This window comes from Diabrotica undecimpunctata, chromosome 8 (genome assembly GCF_040954645.1).
Source record: "Diabrotica undecimpunctata isolate CICGRU chromosome 8, icDiaUnde3, whole genome shotgun sequence".
NCBI lineage: Eukaryota > Metazoa > Arthropoda > Insecta > Coleoptera > Chrysomelidae > Diabrotica > Diabrotica undecimpunctata.
The window spans coordinates 29,722,340-29,742,015 of record NC_092810.1 but is presented as its reverse complement, the minus strand read 5'-3'; the positions used below and the strand labels follow the sequence as shown (position 1 = coordinate 29,742,015).

General features: G+C 32.0%; 1 protein-coding gene across 1 annotated transcript; it reads right to left on the bottom strand.

Moving 5' to 3' along the window:
• Positions 1-6,206: 6,206 nt before the first annotated feature.
• LOC140447357 (cation-dependent mannose-6-phosphate receptor-like) lies at positions 6,207-19,502 on the bottom strand. Its single transcript, XM_072539965.1, has 5 exons — positions 19,142-19,502; positions 10,916-11,040; positions 10,527-10,608; positions 10,123-10,329; positions 6,207-6,655 (listed from the first exon to the last, which is right to left on the bottom strand). The coding sequence occupies exons 1-5, from the start codon at positions 19,403-19,405 to the stop codon at positions 6,581-6,583; spliced, it is 753 nt and encodes a 250-aa protein (XP_072396066.1). The 5' UTR covers positions 19,406-19,502; the 3' UTR covers positions 6,207-6,580.
• Positions 19,503-19,676: the final 174 nt, after the last annotated feature.

The window sequence follows — 19,676 nt, the reverse complement described above, 5'->3', positions numbered from 1 at the left end:
TTACTGATCGAATAATAAGTAATTTATTTCTAACCTAAACTAACTAACTTTTTCTAATCTAAAGTCTTAAGCTGGATTTATAGTTTGACGTACTGTAGACGTAGACGCACTGGAGACGTAAGAAACGGACTGTAAATATTTTGTCAATTTATAAATGGACGTAGTGGAATTTTTGCGCATGAGTAAAACAGTGGCAAGAATTGGTGACCATGAATAAGTGACATTAACCAACATTCAATATAAATATAACCTATAAATTATAGGAATCATAATAAACCAAGGATGTGTGTTTATACTATTACCAAAGAATATAGACGCGTCTATATTCTTTGCTATTACTATTGTTTATTCTAATATTTATCCGTTTTGCGTGTTACAATGGATTGTGAAATATACGAAGGTATGCTCCTTGGCGCTGTAGGATTGCTGTTGTGTGCAGTAGCATTGCAAAAAACTCAAAGGACAATAATAAGGCGACCAAGACGATATAACACAAGACCCATAAACCGTAACAGAAAAATAGAGAATGCGTATAATTATTTTTTAAAGATTTTAGTTATTTAATTATTTTATAAACAACAAACATATATGTAAACAACTTTACAAAACCAAAATGGAAGGCGAAGGCGGGCCCGGGCCAGACAGTTCGCTTTGGTTGACAATTGACAACACAAAATTATTTCTTTTGATTGGCCGGCCAGACGCAAGTAACGCACTGTAAAAGATGAAAGTTCACCAACTCTTCCGTTACAGTGCGTTTCGCTTACGTCCCGTCATGCGTTTACGTTCATTTATAAATAGGAGTACACAAAAGTCTATGTTGATCTTTTTCCAGTGCGTCTGCGTCTACAGTCCGTCAAACTATAAATCCAGCTTTACTTAGCAGTTTGTCTTTAGTTACTATTATCACATTTAATATATTTACATATTGTAAATGTCCTAATAGTAACTAAATTATACAATATTATATTTACATTTTACTACTGATCACTTCTATACAATAGGAGAACTTAACTTTAATATGAACATTGGTAAAACAAATATTAATACATTTAAGACTAGTTACATTAATTACAACAAATTAAGAAACTAAAATTGTAACACTTCAAAATAAAATAAAAGAATGAACATACGATCTTGTAGATTTTTGTCACGAGGAAAAAAGTGCATACTTATTCCTTCCGATCGATAATTACTGCATTGTGGTGCAGAACAATACTGTTTACATTTACTTTTTAACATTTTGTTACCTTATTGTACTTTATTTAATAATATTTAAAATGTTTATAACTATATTATGTGTGTATCAAAGACCATTTACACCAAATAAATGTGTATAAATAAATACAAAATGTTTTGTTATCCTACGTGCACTAGTTCAAATTTTTACCGCACCGTGCCGCCTATTTCGTTTGACATCGCCAATAAAGAGAAGATGTTTGTGAAACATTTAAGATTTTCAAGAGATGTGTATGATAATTTAATCCTACAATCCACAAGTCAGAAGCCCTAATTAATTATGGATTTATAACCTCTTTTATGTTTGTTTGTCTTTAATATCAAATGGGGAATAATCGTAAAAATCGATCTGTCATATTCTCCAAAACTGACGCATGGCTACTTATTGAAATTTGAATATTGTACAGCAATTATTTTATACAAAGTCCGACGATTAGGGTGTACTATAAAATCTCTTTCCAGAGTATATACCACAAATATACTCTGGTCTCTTTCGGAGGTTGTACAGTAAAGGTGTACAATGCTAGAAGTGGACAAGATTTGCCGTACAATGCTAGGATTGTCCAATTTCGCACATTGCTCGTAACACATGTTCATGCACAAGACAGAATAAAAATTTCCACGTTACTGCTATGTTTATGTCAGTAATTCAAATAAAAAGCTCAATAAATGAAATCAACCATAAATTTATGATCTCTGCGACCACTCCCTTATCGAAAAACAAAAAAGAAAATCGGGAATGAAAATTGCTCATCCTCGTTAGATGCACAAACGAAAAACGTCCATTTAATGTCATTAAATTAACTTCAGATGAATTTTACAATTTTGCTGCTTTATTAAGGACAACATTTGTAAAAAAAGCAAAAAAAATTTGATGGAAAGTTGTTCAAACTACAGAGATGTCGTTGGCTGCAATATACAAAAAATATGTCACAATATTTTATAAAAGTTCTCTGCAGGAGTCAGAAATTTTAAGGAAATTAATTTTACTAGAAGAGGTCGAAAAAGTGCAATAGAACTTAAGAAAAAATATCATGCGTTAATATCTATAGCTCTCGAAAAAAAGCAACATCTAGATCTCTTACCGCTCATACCAGAAGTATACAAAAAGTTTTATTAAAAAGTGCCCACTAAAAGTGTAAACGATATAGACCTAGATTTAGAGGAATTTGTTTCTGATGATGAGCAACTTGTTATATTATAATATAAAAATTATTTATTATTGCTACTAAAATGTAAACTTGTGTGTTTAATATATAATAAAATATCTGGTCAAAAAGACCTAAGTAGGTATTTTATTCTCTGATCCAAAGAACTTAAGTCAGATCAAACCTTGTTATTTTACAATATTTCGTATCAAACATATGTATTGTAAATGAGCTATTTTCGGCCCATATGTACTGAAAAAATGTTTAATTAGGATGAAAACAGATTTACCATATTTCATAAAATCTCTGAAAATTATTTCTGCAATATTCCATTTACTGACTTAAGTCCTTTTGCCCTAACGCTAGAGAATTTATTTATGGCATAAAACATATTCGGCACTAATCAACCAATAAATTCTTGTCTAATAATACTATAACGTGAATTAAATAATAAATAAGTCTATTCGCGATTGAAAACAAAGTATCTGACCTCTGGCGGAATAAATTTAAACTACTAAAAGTGGTATAAACAAACCAGACAGCTGTTGATTTGAATAGAATTATTAAATTTTTTAGTAAATTTCAGCATTATGGCTATGTCACAGTATGTAGCCAAATAATATTCTTTATAAAGCAATATTTTGTGACTACGTTAAAGTATTTAAAATCAAATCGATATTGTTCTGTCCCTCAATGCAATTCAAGATCGACAAAAGATATTTCCCTATTTCTCTTTCCTAAACTGGAAAACTTGAGGAAAAAGAGGAAATAAATAAAAAGAAAATACCACTATCATTAAGTCAATAACATATAATTTATTTTCTTGAATAACAGAAATACAAATACTTACCATGTTGGGATAGTATCATGAGGTTTATTCCTCATGATTTATTATGGAATCTTTTAAAGACAAATCATGTGCTATGATCTTTTTTGACTGGCGACTCTCCAAGTTAAGGTTGATTTCATGTAATCAAATGAACTATCTTACAATAAACTCAACAAGTTATTTATTTATGTTAATATACAATAAAGTACTTACATGTCAAAAAATAGTATAAAATAAAAATTAACATATTAAAAACATAAGGCATAATATAAAATAATGCATATATTAGTAAGACAAACATTACACAGAACATTATACTCTGGGTTCCCCGGTATACACAAAATAGGATTCTGGATTCATCACTTGAAAACTGCTTCCCTTTCAACCAATGGTCTCTTTGCTTCACCACACTACTCAAAGATATCATTACGCTAATTTCCATTTTTAAATGATAAAAATAACTCGTCTTAACTTAAACCAAACTAAACATGCAAAAGCAATGGTAAACATTAGACAGACTTATGTTTGTTTATACCATTTATATCGGCCATAACACTGCAATCGACCTGCCCTCTACATTCAGTTTCAATCGCGAATATGACACTAGTGTGTGTGCTTTGCAACACTTGCGCCTCTAGCAGCGATTGCTGAAAGCTGAATTAGATGTTGAAAAGTAGGCACACAAACAAGGCATTGCGTTTTCACTCCTACTTACAGCCCTCTTTAGGCATACATGATGTCAGTATTATAATAAGAAGAGTGCAAGGAGGATCTCTGTACATTTGACAACCAGCATGAATGCTTACACGCTGCATAGCGTACTGCACCCAAAGAAGAAGTTACTAACAGTCTCTAAAGAGTGCAAACAAAATTCTGAACAATATCAAAATAGATTCCGCGTGCATCTTAACACCGTGGCATACAATCTTCTTAACAACTAACAAGCGAAGAGATATGAAACATACTGAGCTGATCATGATCTTATATACTAAAACGCTAAGCCCTTTTCTTGTCCACCACTTTACTCAAAAACCATATTAGATAATTAAAATATTTTTTCGGAATATTATTAGTATTCCGTATGAGATTGTCAATATATACTTTTGGTACAAAAATTCACTTCCGGTTTTGAGATGACCGGAAGTTAAAATTTACTTTAAGTTTTAGACCCCATAATGTATATATGGATCGAAAGGTCTCGTCGAGACGAATCTAAATATGTACTTCCGGTTGCGATCCGACACCGGAAGTGACCCGAAACGCGCATAAAACGTCAAGATAGAGCAAATGGACACCGGATTCGTGATCAGCATGCAAAATTAACTGCTAAATGATATCCATGTCGACATTTGATGAACTAAAAATTGCATTCCGGTTTTGAGGTCGACTTCCGGTTTCGTTTTTATTAGTCAAATCAATAGAGAATTCAACGTAGAGTTCAAAAATGTAAGTTCACGAAATTATCATTTATAGTTTTTGAGTTATTGATAAAAATATTTTTACTTCCGGTCATTGTATATATTGTATATTTTTCTCGCAAAATAAAAATTTCATTTAAAAAACTCGATGTGAGTTGGTCCGCTAGTAGTGCCTACAGTAGTAAAAGCTACATAGTCAGTCAATGTGTCGTTTTTAGTGTTCGTGCTCACGTATCTGTGTATATGCGAATCCGACCGGTAAATACGCTTTTTAATCTCCAAGTTTTACGAGGGTGGATTGATATAAAACTAGCCTTTGATAGAAAAAACAAGTTGAATAGTAACTGTAAGAAATATGAAAACGAATTGGTAAATTTAAGATTGAATTTCAAATAATATGGTTCTACAAGTTATGCACAAAATCGCTTACCTTAAATTGGTGTTCTTTAGGATTTGGTTAATTATGATTACTCAATTCATCACTGCTCAATCACTTCAATGGATTCCTTCCATGAAATTCCTGTTGGACGCGAAACGGTACCGCCAGATACGTATAACTTATTATAAAATAATAAGTAATATGAAATAAATTAAATATTATAATAATATTCAATATAAAATAAAGAAATAAGGATTCCCGAACACAAGTTTTTTGGAAATTAATCGATTTATTTCTCAACATGGTCCCCTTTTAGCTCGATACACTTAGTAAGACGATGTTACAATTTTTTTATGCCATCCGAATAGTACTTTTGCTCGAGCTCTTCAAAATAGGCCGAAGATTCAGCGACGACTTCATCATTTGTTGCGAAACGGCGTCCTCCGGGCCATTTTTTCGGTTTGGAAACAGGAAAAAATCGCTGGCGACAAGATCTGGGAAATACGGTGGGTGTTCAACCAATTCATAGCCCAATTCGTGTAATTTTGCCATGGCGACGGCCGATCCGTGAGCCGATGCATTGTCTTGGTGAAAGAGCACTTTTTTGCGTTCCAAACCGGGGCGTTTTGGAACGATGGTAAATGATGATGTGTACGCGTTCCTAGGAAATGTTTAGGATCTCTATTAACTCGCGGAGCTTAATTTGATGATCTGCCATAATCATGTCATGGACTTTTTTGATAATTTCCGGCGTGGTGACTTCATTTGGCCTCCCGGGACGCTCAATATCAAAAACACTCGTACGACCACGAACAAATTCAGCTTTCCAAAATTTTACTGTTGCTAACGAAGGTGCAACCTCACCATAAACTTCGTCCAGGTAGGCTTTGATTTGCACATTCGGTTTACCCTTTTTGTGGAGGAACTTAATCACCGGACGATACTCGACTTTTTCCATTTCTCCGAAAACACAAAATTTGCCTGCTTTTGACAGCTGTAAAAACCAAACTAATTGTTTTTAAAACTTCATGTCATAAATGGCAAATGTCAACACCGAAACCAATTCCCTATCAAGTAGCGCCATCTATCAAAGGCTAGTTTAATATCAATCTATCCTCGTACTTACTGTATTGTCACCAATGCCTGCTTAGTCGAAGTCCGAAGGTTAAATACACAATAAAATTCACTAAAAGTTGTATTATTAAATCACATTTATTAAGTTTCATTATCTACATTAAATTTACACATAACTAATGAATTAAAAATCACAAACGGTAAGTTGAATAAGTCACTTCTTATATTTTGATACAGAATCAGGCAATCTGAGTATCACGCGATTTTATAAACATCGAATATCAAAACGTTTTAGTCGGTAAACATTCTTACGAAAAACACTGGAGTAGAAACTTCTGAAATATATATTCTGCTTAAAAAAGTGTACCATCGTGCAAAAAAAAGATAAGCTACATAATTAACTGAGTTAGTCAACCATTCATTTGTGTTCGTTAACAAAAATATAACAAGATTCAATCGATTCAGTCAAGCCTTACACCGAAAATTACACTAATTATATTCTATCGTAGGTTTCTGCTGTTGTTACAAAATTAGGCTTACAACCTGAGAGCAAAAATATCAATCCATCCTGAAACATAAATACACAATTATTGTACAAAATAGTTAGCCCTTAACAATCTAGAATATATATGTGCACTAGTGGCCAAAATTCTGGAAACTTTACAAACATTATTGTTTTTCCAGCCACACTCGTCACATGATTGTGATTTATATAAATTATATTATTTCCTTTAATATGAATGAAATGATGACAATGTGCAAAGAACCAGCAGATTTACTGTGTATATAATTACATAATTATTTAATAAAATATGGAAACGGATTCAAGTGAAACGCTGAAAATTCGAGATTTGTGAATGGCAACACTGTATCTAGGCGCTTTCATCATGAGACGAGCGCAAGCGTAGCCGCCATCTTGAAGCAAGCGTTGTCATTTTAAATAGTTTCTTATTGTTTTTATCAACAATGGCTGGAAACGCTGTATAATCTCCATAATTGAATCAATCATTAGAAAAAAAATATATTACTAAATAACCATAAAAGGATTTCATTTTATATGAAGACTTTATTGAAAGGGTCGAATCTAGAAGATGACAACCGAGCTCTTAGATCCTCTTAAAAAGAACACAATATACGTATATTGTGTCCACACTATATAAGTTTTCCACTGTCTTATTTATATAAAAACTATTTGACAAATGCGAAATATCTGAAAACCTTACATTCGAAAAGGAGACCATTGGACTGTTTAATAAGTAACAGAGGACATTTGACAGGTGGCGCCATTTTTAATCAACGAAAATATAATAATACATCAGAAAAACAAGCGCTTGACATAAGAGTGGGAGGAGCCTACAATGTTAATGAGATCCAAAATGTTCCCACGCCTAAGTGCCCCGTACTCTGCTATAGTCCCGATCTAAATCTAATAGAAACATTTCCTGTAGACCTTTAAATTTCCTATTAGGAGTAACACTCAAGTATCATCTATTATTCGAAGTCATGTCAAATGAATAATTTGTAATTCTTAGGGAACGCATGGATTGAGTGAATGCCCTCACCAGTCTAGGGTAGTGGGTAGGTGAGAAATAAAATCACACCCACGGACTAACTGATGCCCTCTTCTTACATGCCCATACCACTTTAGTCTTTTTTGTTCTATATATGTTAGTATGTCTGTTTCTATTTATGTTCTTTGCTTTATTTCATCATTACTTCTCCTATCCATTCTTGTTACTCTGCAGCATCTTCGCAGGCATTCCATCTCTGTTGCTACTATCTTACTGCTGTTTTTCTTGTTTATGATCCAATTTTCAGCCCCATATGTCATAATACTTCGCACTAATGTTTTATAAATCTGTGTTTTTGTCTTCATATTTAGGTGTCTATCCCACCATACTGAGTTAAGTTCTCGGAGCGCTATTCTTGTTTGTCCTAATCTTTGTGTAATTTCTTCCTCTGTTGTTGCCGTTTTCGTGATTATAAACCCCAAGTATTTGAATTTATCCTTTCCTTTGATTGTTACGTTGTCATCAATCTGTAGATCTTCTATGTCTTCTTCATTTGTAGATAGGTACTCTGCTTTCGCGAGGTTAATATCTAGGCCAGCTTTGGTATATTCTTCTTGTAGTTTTTTCATCATGTAGCTGAGGTCGTCTTGGTCTTGTGCAATCACTACTTGATCGTCTGCAAAGCTTAACGTATATAGGTATTCGTTCCGTACCGGTACTCCCATGCCTTCGCATTTTCTTTTCCATGTAGTCAAGGCTTTCTCTAAGTATATTTTGAATAGGGTTGGAGATGTGGAACAACCCTGCAGGAGCCCTTTTATTGTGGTGAAGTCTCCTATGATTCTTGTTCCCATTTTAATGGACACTTTATTTTCTTTATACAGAGCTTTTGTAGCTTCTATGAGTTCCGTCTGTATTTCTAATTTGTACATTGCCTCCCATAGTTCTGACCTTGGTACAGAGTCATAGGCCTTTCTCAAGTCTACAAATGCCAAATGTGTATCTCTATTTTTTGTTTTTTTGTTGTTCCAGTGTGTATATGTGGTCTATGCATGATCTTCCTGCCGTAAAGCCTGCCTAATCCTCCCCGATTTTGTCTTTTATCGCTTGCTCCATCTTTTCTCACAGTATCTTCCCATATAATCTTCCTATTGATGATATTACGCTTATTCCTCTGTAGTTTTTGCATCGTTTTCTATCTCCTTTCTTAAATATGTATGTCATATATGCCTCCCTTCAGTCCTTTAGGAGCTGTTCTCCATTTATCGCTTTCTGAAATATCCATTGTATCATCCGGTGTAATTTTTTTGATCCGTATTTTATAAGCTCAGGTGAGATGCCTCCAGGTCCCGGTGCTTTCTTATTTTTGATTGTTTTTATGGCCGTTCTCATTTCCCTATCTGTTATTTCTATTTCTTGTTGTGGGGATCTGCTTCGTCTTCGCCTGTTTTCTTTTCCAATGAATTGTGGTCTTTGTTCTGTTGATAGTTCCTTGTAATAGTCCTTCCATTCTTTGTTCTGTATATTTGCCAATTTATTTTTTTCTTTTGAGATTTGTTTCAATCCCCTCAGTACTTTCCATGACTCCGAAGTTCTTGTACCTCCTATATATGTTTCAATATTTAAGCAGGTACTTTCCCATTCTTCATTCTTTTGTTGTGTTATTTGTTTTTTCACCTCTCTATCTTTTTATATATATTCTTTATAAACTTCATCATTGTTTGTAGTCAGCCATTTTTTGTATAGCTGCTTTTTTTCTTTAATTATTCTTTTTGTTTGTTCATTTATTTCATAATAGTGCTGTTTATTTGTCATATGTTCTTTTTCTCCAAGGGCTTCAAATGCTGCTTGCTTTATACTCGCCTTTATATGCTCGTATATATTTCTCCAATGTTGCCGTATCTAAATTCTATTAATTTTTTTTCTAGATGTTGTTGGTATAATTCTCTTATTGATTGTTCTTGGAGTAGTTCTATATTGTATTGTTTTTCTCTTATAGTGTTCAACGGTTCTTCTGTAGAGGGGGACTTGTTATATTTCCAATTAATGCCCAGTTTTACTGTCAGTAGTCTATGGTCCGTTGATCTTTATTGTGGTATCTTGTTTGATTATTATGTAGTCTATTATCGATTTCAGCTTTCGTGTTTCTTGCGTCCATGTATATTTATGAATGTTTTTATGTCTGAAGAATCTGTTGGTGATTTTTAGGTTGTTTAGTTCGCATAATTCAATCAGACATTCTCCGTTATCGTTTTGTTCATCCTCTCCAAATCTCCCCACTATTTTATCGTTTTCTTTCCTTCCGGTTATGCCGTTAAGGTCTCCTGTTATAATTATCTCCAGATTCTTCTTAATTAGCTCTATTTGATGTTGAAATGGTTCCGTGAAATGTTCTTTTTAAAAAATAAAAAATCCTATGTTCCGTAAATAAAATTCCAAATGTATATATATATATATATATATATATATATATATATATATATATATATATATATATATTATATGAATAGATTTCATAACTCACCTTGACCAATCCTGGTAGATTTCTCCAGAAATCTATATTAGGGATCATTTCTACCCCTCGAGCACCTCTAATGAAGTACAGCAAGGCAGCTCCACCGACAAAGTAAATACCAGCAACGATAAAGAGAATTAACAGAAATATTGAACCTCCACTCATTCCATGTTCTTCAGTTTGTATGCACAGCTTGGGAGATGACAAGATTAGACTCTGAAATAAATTCATAAAATAAAATATTAAACCGTTAATCAGTGATACACAAGTATCTTCTAGTAAGGTTCTTCCCAACTAACTAATGATTTTAAATTGGTTTTTTTTTGTTTTGTGAAAACAATAAGGTCTTGCAAAAAGGGAAAACCGCCATAAAAATGTGTTTAATTAGATTATGTATTTTGGGGATGACTTACCTGTTTTTGTAGATCAGTGATCTTCAGATATGGTTCTTTATACCTATTGCAAAGTAGTGTTATTATAGCTAGAGGTTCAGAGCTAAAAACAAAAATGTGTTAAGAATCTAAGTATAAAGAAACAGAAAGTGATCAAAAGAAAAAAACAAATAATACTTCAGGGAAATAAGCAAACTTTAACCTTGCTTCAGGTACCTGAAGTAGCCAGGTATTTACAATTAAAGAAGAACATATCTATTTATACATAAACATTTTCTCTGCTAAGAAATAAAAATGCTTAAAATAGCATAGTTTAAAATTTATAATCTTCTAATATCAGAAAACAGTCCATTTTTGACCAAAAATGTCAATGTATTTTTCATCTTTCTCTAATCAAAGTTTATACTCACTTATTGGCATATGTCAGCATATATCCATCATCATCTTTGTTAAATCGGGCCCAATCAGATCTTCCTATAACTTTATACTCATTTACAGAGTTATTATTCTTCCAAGTGTGGTTGGTCAATATTAACTAAGAATAAAAAAATATATTTTAAAATTTATATCATTTGCTCTTCAAAAAATGGGAAATTAAATAACAAACATAAAAGATATTCATAAAAGAAAAATAATCATGAATACTGACAGTGCATATTCATTAATTTTGATTAAAAACATCTTCAACTTAATACTATCTAAATAATATCTAACCCTCTCTTTCTTAGTCTTCTCACTGGCTGATGCTCTGCCATAGCTCTTCTAAGTGTTCTGCTAGGTGTCCTGTTATTATCCAATCTTATACTTTGTATAAGAGTATATTCTTTGTAATATTACAATATATATATATATATATATACATCCCACTATCGTTTTAAGCTCTTTTCACGTTGCAGTCATTTAGCATCACCAAGAAATGCTATCATTTTCTATTTATAAGTCGTGTATGTTCGTTTAGTGCACCTTTGTAGGCTTGGCACCGTTGTCGGTTTTTCAATAATCCGATTTTTTTATAAATTAAATTTTTTACATCAAACCATCATTTTAACATTGGGAGGTAAAATTACTGTATTTGGTATCATTTTAAAGCCAATAGATGTTGCCAGTGTTAATACTTAAATAATATTTGAAAACATAAAAATATCGATCGGTTTTGGGTCAAGTTCAAATGCAGACATTGAAACTACCTGCCGACCGGCTGGGGTCAACCAACTAGTTTTTTTATATCAATGTTCAGTTGTTATATTTATTCAATTTAGATATTTTTTCCCAGAGAGTTGTGTAGAGGAATATTTTACATATTTCCAAGCTGTTTAATCGAAGCTATCAGTGAATAGTTTAAGATAAATATTAGATTTTTATGGGATTAGGTCAAAAATATTGGTTGTGATTGGGATGAGAATCACATTTTTAATTATTTAATGTTTAACATTTTGATTTCAATTCAGGAAATCGTTCTCAAAAAACGTTTTTTGTACAAAATGTGTATACACATTTTTACATAATTTGTACAATAAACAAGGTTAAATATTGGAAATCGTATCGTTAAATATTAGTTAATTAAAAATGTACTTTTGAAAAAGACGTACAGTTGATTTTGCTTTGTTTTCTTAAACAATCTTAAAAGCCAAAATAAAAAATTTTGCTTATAAAACGTTTTGTATACATTCTAAAGAAAAATAATTTAAATAAAAGTTGTAGACCATAAAAAGTTTTCTATGTAGAGAAATACCAAATTTAAATACATAAATAATTGAGATAATTCCAAAAAACCATAAACTCTAAGATATTATATGTTTGTAGTAATTTATAAATGTTAATAACTTTGTTTTGTGACTAACGACAGATAATATAGCTACTTAAAATCATGGCAATTGATGAGTTATTAAAGTGTGCTAAATATCAAGCAGATCAAAAAATATTTTACAATTTATTCAATTTGTTTATCACAGAAAGCAATTATTTAAACAACTGTACTTGTCCAAACTCGTATGACTATAAGTATTTTGTAACTTGCAATCTATTATTTGCGCTTTCAGTTTTAGGGTATATTAAAAAAACTTTTAACATATTATTAAATTTTTTATTAAAAACCAGTTTGAATAGGGGACTTTTTAGTTTTTAGACCACTTAACATTTTTTTAGTTTCTTTGACAAGTGAGGATTAGGTTATTTCTTCATATGGGCTATGAACAATTGTCTAGTCAAGTCAACACTATTATAGTTACCTATACTTTTCCAGTAGTCATGCAGACGGTTCATTTTAATTGTCCCCATATGGAACTTAAGCTCGAGAAAAGTCTTAAATTCTGTTTGTGTTGTCTCTTTCCAAAACGCAATCCTCGATTTTTCTGAACGACTTTGTGCAAGTATTTTGTCAGTCATTTCCACCATTCATTTAATCCACATCGTCCTCGCCCGATGCTTCTAACAATGATTGTAATTCAGCAGTGGTCAATCTACGTTTATGTTCACATCTACCTTTTTTAGATGTCGAAGGCATATTATTTACATCCATTTCTTTATAAATACTATAACTCACTTTTACGGAGGTAATTAACAATAAAAACGTTCTACTGGAAACTATCAACTTACGACTTCCAATACTATAAGGCCACTTGAGCCACAATACGTTTTTACTCAATAATAGTTCCTGTATAAGTAAAATTGTTTTTTAATGTGCTTCATTGAAGCACACTAGATATATTTCAGTTTTGCCATCACATTCTTCAGAGTATGTTTTAACTTTTTTAACTTTTCTATCGGCCTTTCTACTAGTCATGCTTCTTCTTAAAACTTTGTAACATCTTGTACACTTTCTTCTCTTTGTATTATCTACATCGCTTTGCCTTAGATGGTATTTTTGGGTGTAACTGGTCATGAGGGTTACAACATTTCTTTATTTGTAAATGCCTTCGTGAACTCCAGTCTGAACTCAAGGATAGGTTGTCGCTTTTTTTACGTTTTCTATTATTTAGCAACTAAGCATTGACTACTGCGGTATTAAATATTAATTCCATTGCCACTTTCCGGTACCACTTCAGAATTTTGCGTATTGGGATTTGGTAAGAAGCCACTTGATCACTAAAATCAACACTCTTTTTCACCAAGTTATAATCGAGAATAATTTGTGGTTTTAGTACTTGTGTATAATTTTTCTTTTTATTTGATTAAACCAAGATACAACTATTATGTTTAAATGTTGCAAGGACTAAAACTGGTCTTTTGTCGACCCATTTTATCACTCGTAAAATCAATAATGGGGTTAAATTTCATCGAGAGTAACTGGTTGCAACTTTTTTAATTGAGATTTTATTTTTACATGTTTTTAGAGTAAAACATCTGTACATGAATAATTCGTTTCTTGAACAATGATTTCAATTCATCGACCAATATTCTAAAATAAGGTGTTATTACGTCGTCCAGAATATTATAAACTGGTTCTCTTTCATAAAGCATTGGAAATATGGTTTACACTCTATATTTAGAAAAATCTTTTACTGCAACTCTTGTTCGACCTAAACTAAATTAATACACAAAACAAATTAATCTATTTTTTTTATAGAAATGCAGATTCCTGTCGGATTTTTATCAGTGCGGCATGAGTCACTGGTGTCTCGTATATCCGGACCTCTTATCGCATTACAAACATAATTCTTAATTAGCAGTGCGGTACAAGATACATTTATGTCGTATAATCTGAAAGCCGTAATAAGACCATAAGACCGTATGTTATAAATAAATATATTCCTAAAAGAATTATCTTGAAACATGAAATAAATACACTAAAAAAGTGCAATATTAAGTGTTATTTAAAAAATGGTATGTCATTCACGACGGGCGTACAGTTAAAAACAAAAGTTTTCAGTGTTCTATTGCTTGATTATTATCATCTGGTATTCTGAAAATGTTGACATTTTTTCCTGGTCTGATCTTCCTCAACTAACGTCATCTTTCTTAATTTGTGGGTTGTGTTGTTCAGGTCTCTTTAAGTGTTTTTGTTGGTATCCATACTGAATGATCTTATTTAGACAATGTACTAATGTAGTGTTCAAATGTGGCATTGCGTGCGTCATGTAGCGCTGATCTTAATTGTCTGATTAGTCGATTATATTTGTGTTCGTCATTAAGATTTCGGCTTCTTGGTCATCTAACTCTTGCTCTTCATTTTTCGACTATTAGTTGTATAATATAATTCGGAGTGTTACTTGTGCTTTCTTGATTTGGAATTGTTAATCGTGTAGCTCCATATGAAATAGTAAAAGATGAAAACGGCAGCATATTCATGCATAAAAAAGGTAACGCGATAAAGATATCTGAAACAACTGTTTTATGTTATAAGAGATGAAATAGTCCGAAATTGCCAGGTGAACAGGGTACTATAAAGAGAAAGTAGAATTAGCTATGAAACAGCTTAAATGGGGAAAAGAAGTAAGCTTAGACCAAATGCCAGCAGGAATTATTTAACTGGGGAAAAAATTAAACGGATAACAATATTCACTCCATTTACAGAAAAGGGGGTGACCCGCAAAAATTTTAAGAACTTCTTTAATAGCCTCCAGTCAACAGTTTCCTAATCATGTTTAAAAAACGTACGGAATGCACTGTATATACTAACCCAAACCGTCAACATACTTGTTGTTGCAGTTATGTATTACGATCAACTTAAAGGTTATGCACGACTCCCCTTGCATAGGTACACAGGCATGCACCCGTGCGGGAGAAAAAAGATTTGTCATAACGTTACATTATGTCACATTTTAACGTTGAATATTTTATGGTCCCCTTTGGATTATAAAACGAATGATCGACTTTTTCTCGCACAGATCCCGCCTATGTTACTTTACAAAGCGAGTCGTTTGCTGGGTATTAAAGAAACGTCTATGGCCATCATATAATTTGACGCTATTTCACGTTCTACGACGCATTCCACGTTTGACACACTGTCTTGTTTAGTTTTCTGTCATTTTATTTGTTAAATCCTATCTCATTCTCGTCACAGCGTCAAGGAACAGTAAATGTGTGCAGTGAACGGGAGGAATATGTTTAACAGTGAACGTTGGAGATTTTTCGAGTCTTTCATATTTTCTTCTTTGAGTGCCTCTCCTATCGGAGATTGGATATCATTAGGGCGATTCTAATTTTATTTACTGCTGTTTTGAATAATTCACTCATCACTAACTCATCAGGTGGCCAAAGTGTTTAAGTTTTCTCTTTTTTATATTCAGTATAACTTCTGGATCGTTATGTATTCTACGTATTACCCCTTCATTTGTAATTTTATTCACTCAACTTATTTTTAGTATACGGCAGTAGCACCACATCTCAAAGCTTTCAAGATTTGTAACATTCTTCTGTTTAAGAGTCCATGCCTCAACACCGTAAAGCTAAGTACTGAATACATACTAAGTAGTTAACTAAAAGTGGACGTATGCAAAGAGATGTATGACGTAATCGTATGGTATTTGATAAATTCTGTCACGTAATATGCCACATACCTCTGTGCGTAAATTCGTTTTATTGCTGCCAGTTTAAGGTGTTATTAGATGCAGCCATGTTGAATTTCTCTCCACTATCGTATTATCTTCGTTAAATCCTATCATTTTAGGCTCCATATATCCTGATTAGACCTATAGGACCTGAGATACGCAACTAAGGCTCTTTTGACATAACATATATAGGAGCAAAGATATATACCTAAGGTCCTTTTGACGTGTTGATGTATTTGATTTCTACGTCGTAGTATTCTATTGGTTAAATGTTACCATTTGAGGTACTGTACGTCACGATTGGACTAATAGGACCGCAGATACATAACTAAGGCCCTTTTGATAAACTGATGTATTTTATTTTTCTATCTTATTGTATTCGATTGGTTAAATCCTATCATTTGAGGTACTGTACGTCACGATTGGGCTAATAAAAACGAAGATACGTAACTAAGGCCCTTTTAATATTTTTCTGTATTTGATTTCTATCTCATTGTATTCTATTTGTTAAATTCTATCATTTGAGGTATCGTACGTCACGATTGGACTAATAGGACCGAAGATACATAACTAAGGCCATTTTGACATGCTACTTTATTTAATTTTTATACCTCATTGTATTTTATTTGTTAAATCCTTTCATTTGAGGTACTGTACGTCATGATTGGACTAATAGAACTAAAGATACACAACTAAGGCCCTTTTGACATTGTTCTGTATTTGATTTTTGTATCCCATTGTATTCTCTATGTTAAATCCTATCATTAGAGGTACTATACGTCACGATTGGACTAATAGGACCGAAGATACGTGACTACGGCCCTTTTGACATGTTGCTGTATTTAATTTTTTTATTTCATTGTTTTCAATTCGTTAAATCCTGTCATTTGAGATACTGTACGTCACATTTGGACTTATAGAAACGAAGATATATAATTAAGGCCTTTTTGACATGCTGCTATATTTGATTTTTCTGTCTTATTGTATTTTATTGGTTAAATCCTATCATTTGAGGGGCTGTACGTCGCGACTGGACCAATTGGAGCGAAGATACCATAGGTAGTTGCAATATATCATATCCCGTTACTTTTAACCAACCATGATGCCAGAATGATTTGTGGATGAAAAGAATATATATATATATATATATATTCTTAAATTTACTATTTCATTGTGGGTAATATTATATTCAACAGCGATGCCAAATTTCTGATGCTAAAATGATTGATAATGAAAGTGGGATATACATTTTCATGTATATAATGGCAGCGAGTAAACGGTAAAACCCTGAACTAAATATATATAATATTTTCACTGTACCATCATTTTAGACTCAAACATTTTCTGGAATAAACTTGTATAACTCAGTAAGGGATAAAAAGAGAAAGCGGATATTTTAAAATATCAACACGGTATCAACACTCTAATCAATGAGATGGTTAAAATTCTTGTAACAAGTACAGGAAAAAAGTTATTAAGGTCTTGTAAAGTAGCGTCGATATACAGATGCTACTTTGCAAGTCGATGCTAAATTGATGGTAAAAGCATAATGTATCGATGCGAAAATGATAGTATGATGTATATATATATATATATATATATATATATATATATATATATATATATATATATATATATATACATGTTTATTTGATTGAGTATTTGGTTTTCAAAACAATATAAACTGTTAGCTTAAGGAAAATGATAATTTTTATCACAATTAAATAATAAAATGTTATATTATCAGTCATAAAAATCCTTTACGGCAACACAAAATTTCAATTGTTTTAGTCAGTTTATTTAAAAATATAATTTAGTTGATAAAAACTGGATTAACTTGTAACTTAATCTTTAAAAGGAACTAAAACCTACAAAGTTGTTAAAAACTTCAAATGTTTATTGGTTAACATAATATATTCCATAAATTAATTAGAAAATCAAATGAGATTCAATGGATGCAATCTAAAATGTTACAGATCACCCAAATCAAGGTTTTTTTACAATAAAAGACACCTTTGAGGTTGCTGTATCTACCAGCAATATCCCCAATGTAACACAGTTTTTACACAGGCTTTATTGCTATTGTATTATTGGTGTATATCTTTTTCCTACTGCAGATGTTTCACTCTTCCCATGATATTAGGTGGATGTCAAAAGTATCTACCCTTTGATCATAACTTATCCTATTCTATTATTTTGTGTTATCCAGCTTGTGGCATTCTTTAAAGTATGTAATTACAATTCTACTTAACATAACACACCTTCATTAGTATAAGTCACTAAAGTAGTTTTATGTTTTGGTTTTAAAAATAGCCTCCAGTGTCACTGTGAGATTCATTTGATTAACACTTCAAAATGTTGCACTTTAGGCAGCATTTTCAATTTTGCAAATATGAGAAAGCAGCAGACTGCTACTTCAGAACTGTGAGAACACAGGAGGAGTTGTGAAACTTTGTGTTTTGCCAAAAACTTTTACACAATGTATGATGAATATGCTAATGCATTATAGTGATAAACTAGTCTCAAAAGAAATTTCTTCTTAATGCATCACACAACCTTTTTAAAACTTACAACACATAATTCTTTGTTGATTGCCTGACCTCTGAGCCTATTTTTAGTGTACTAGGTATACCTTCCTCTTCTATTGTCATATCCATTGTGACTGTAGGCTATTACAATAACAATAAAAACCACTTGTGTAGGTTTTGCATTCATGAGTTTCTGTTTCTTCTTCCATTTTTTTCTTTTTTCTTTCACTTTTTTCTTCTTGTAGGATAAGTTTCTGGAGGCAATATGTGATGTCTTAGTCAAAAATGGTCTTCATTTTTTATCCCTGTACAACTTTTTTAAATACGAACCAAAACAACATTCCTAACTGCCTATAGGACCTAACCTTTTGACGAAACCTTTTTATGAACAGAAAAAATTACAACATATTGCACTAATCAGCAGAAAACATGATACAATTATATACAACAATACAACAATGTGAAGTCATTAAAAATCCTGAAAAAGGAAAAAATGGCAAAATATCAATTAGTCTATGTAAATGCAAGTACTAGGGAATACTTATTGGAGAGAAAGTAATAGCTGAAAAACCAGATGAAAAATAGAGTACTTTGCAATACAGCTGTATAAATTACTTACAGTTCCTCTGAATGTTACTGTTTTGTTATCTGTCGGAAAGTTCTGATCTTTACAACCTAAAAATGTATAAGTTAAATTTCCATCGGTGTCGCTCAAATATTTTGGGGCCTTAATATCCTCTGAGAGTGCTGATATGTTTATTTTATCGTTTTCATTGATTTGGCAAAGGCACGGATCGTGATTAATACACGTATCTGCATTAGAGCTACATAAAAACACTACTGTGCTAAAAACTAAGAACAAACTATTGCTACAGTTAATCATTTTCTTTACATTGTCTTTACAAAAACAAAATGATAATCACTGATATAGAAATATCAACAACAGAGGTTAACTAAAAGTCTAAATATTTGTTCGTTCGTTTTACTGATCACAAGCCATTTTTTGCTTTCATGAGCGTGCATAAATTATTTCTTAAAAGGGATTTTAAATTAAAAAGAGTCAATTCATTTTGTATTATTGTAAAACTTAATAATAGTTAACAAAAATTATAACTATTCAAATTTACGAGGGGTGCACTTTCATCGTAGATAGT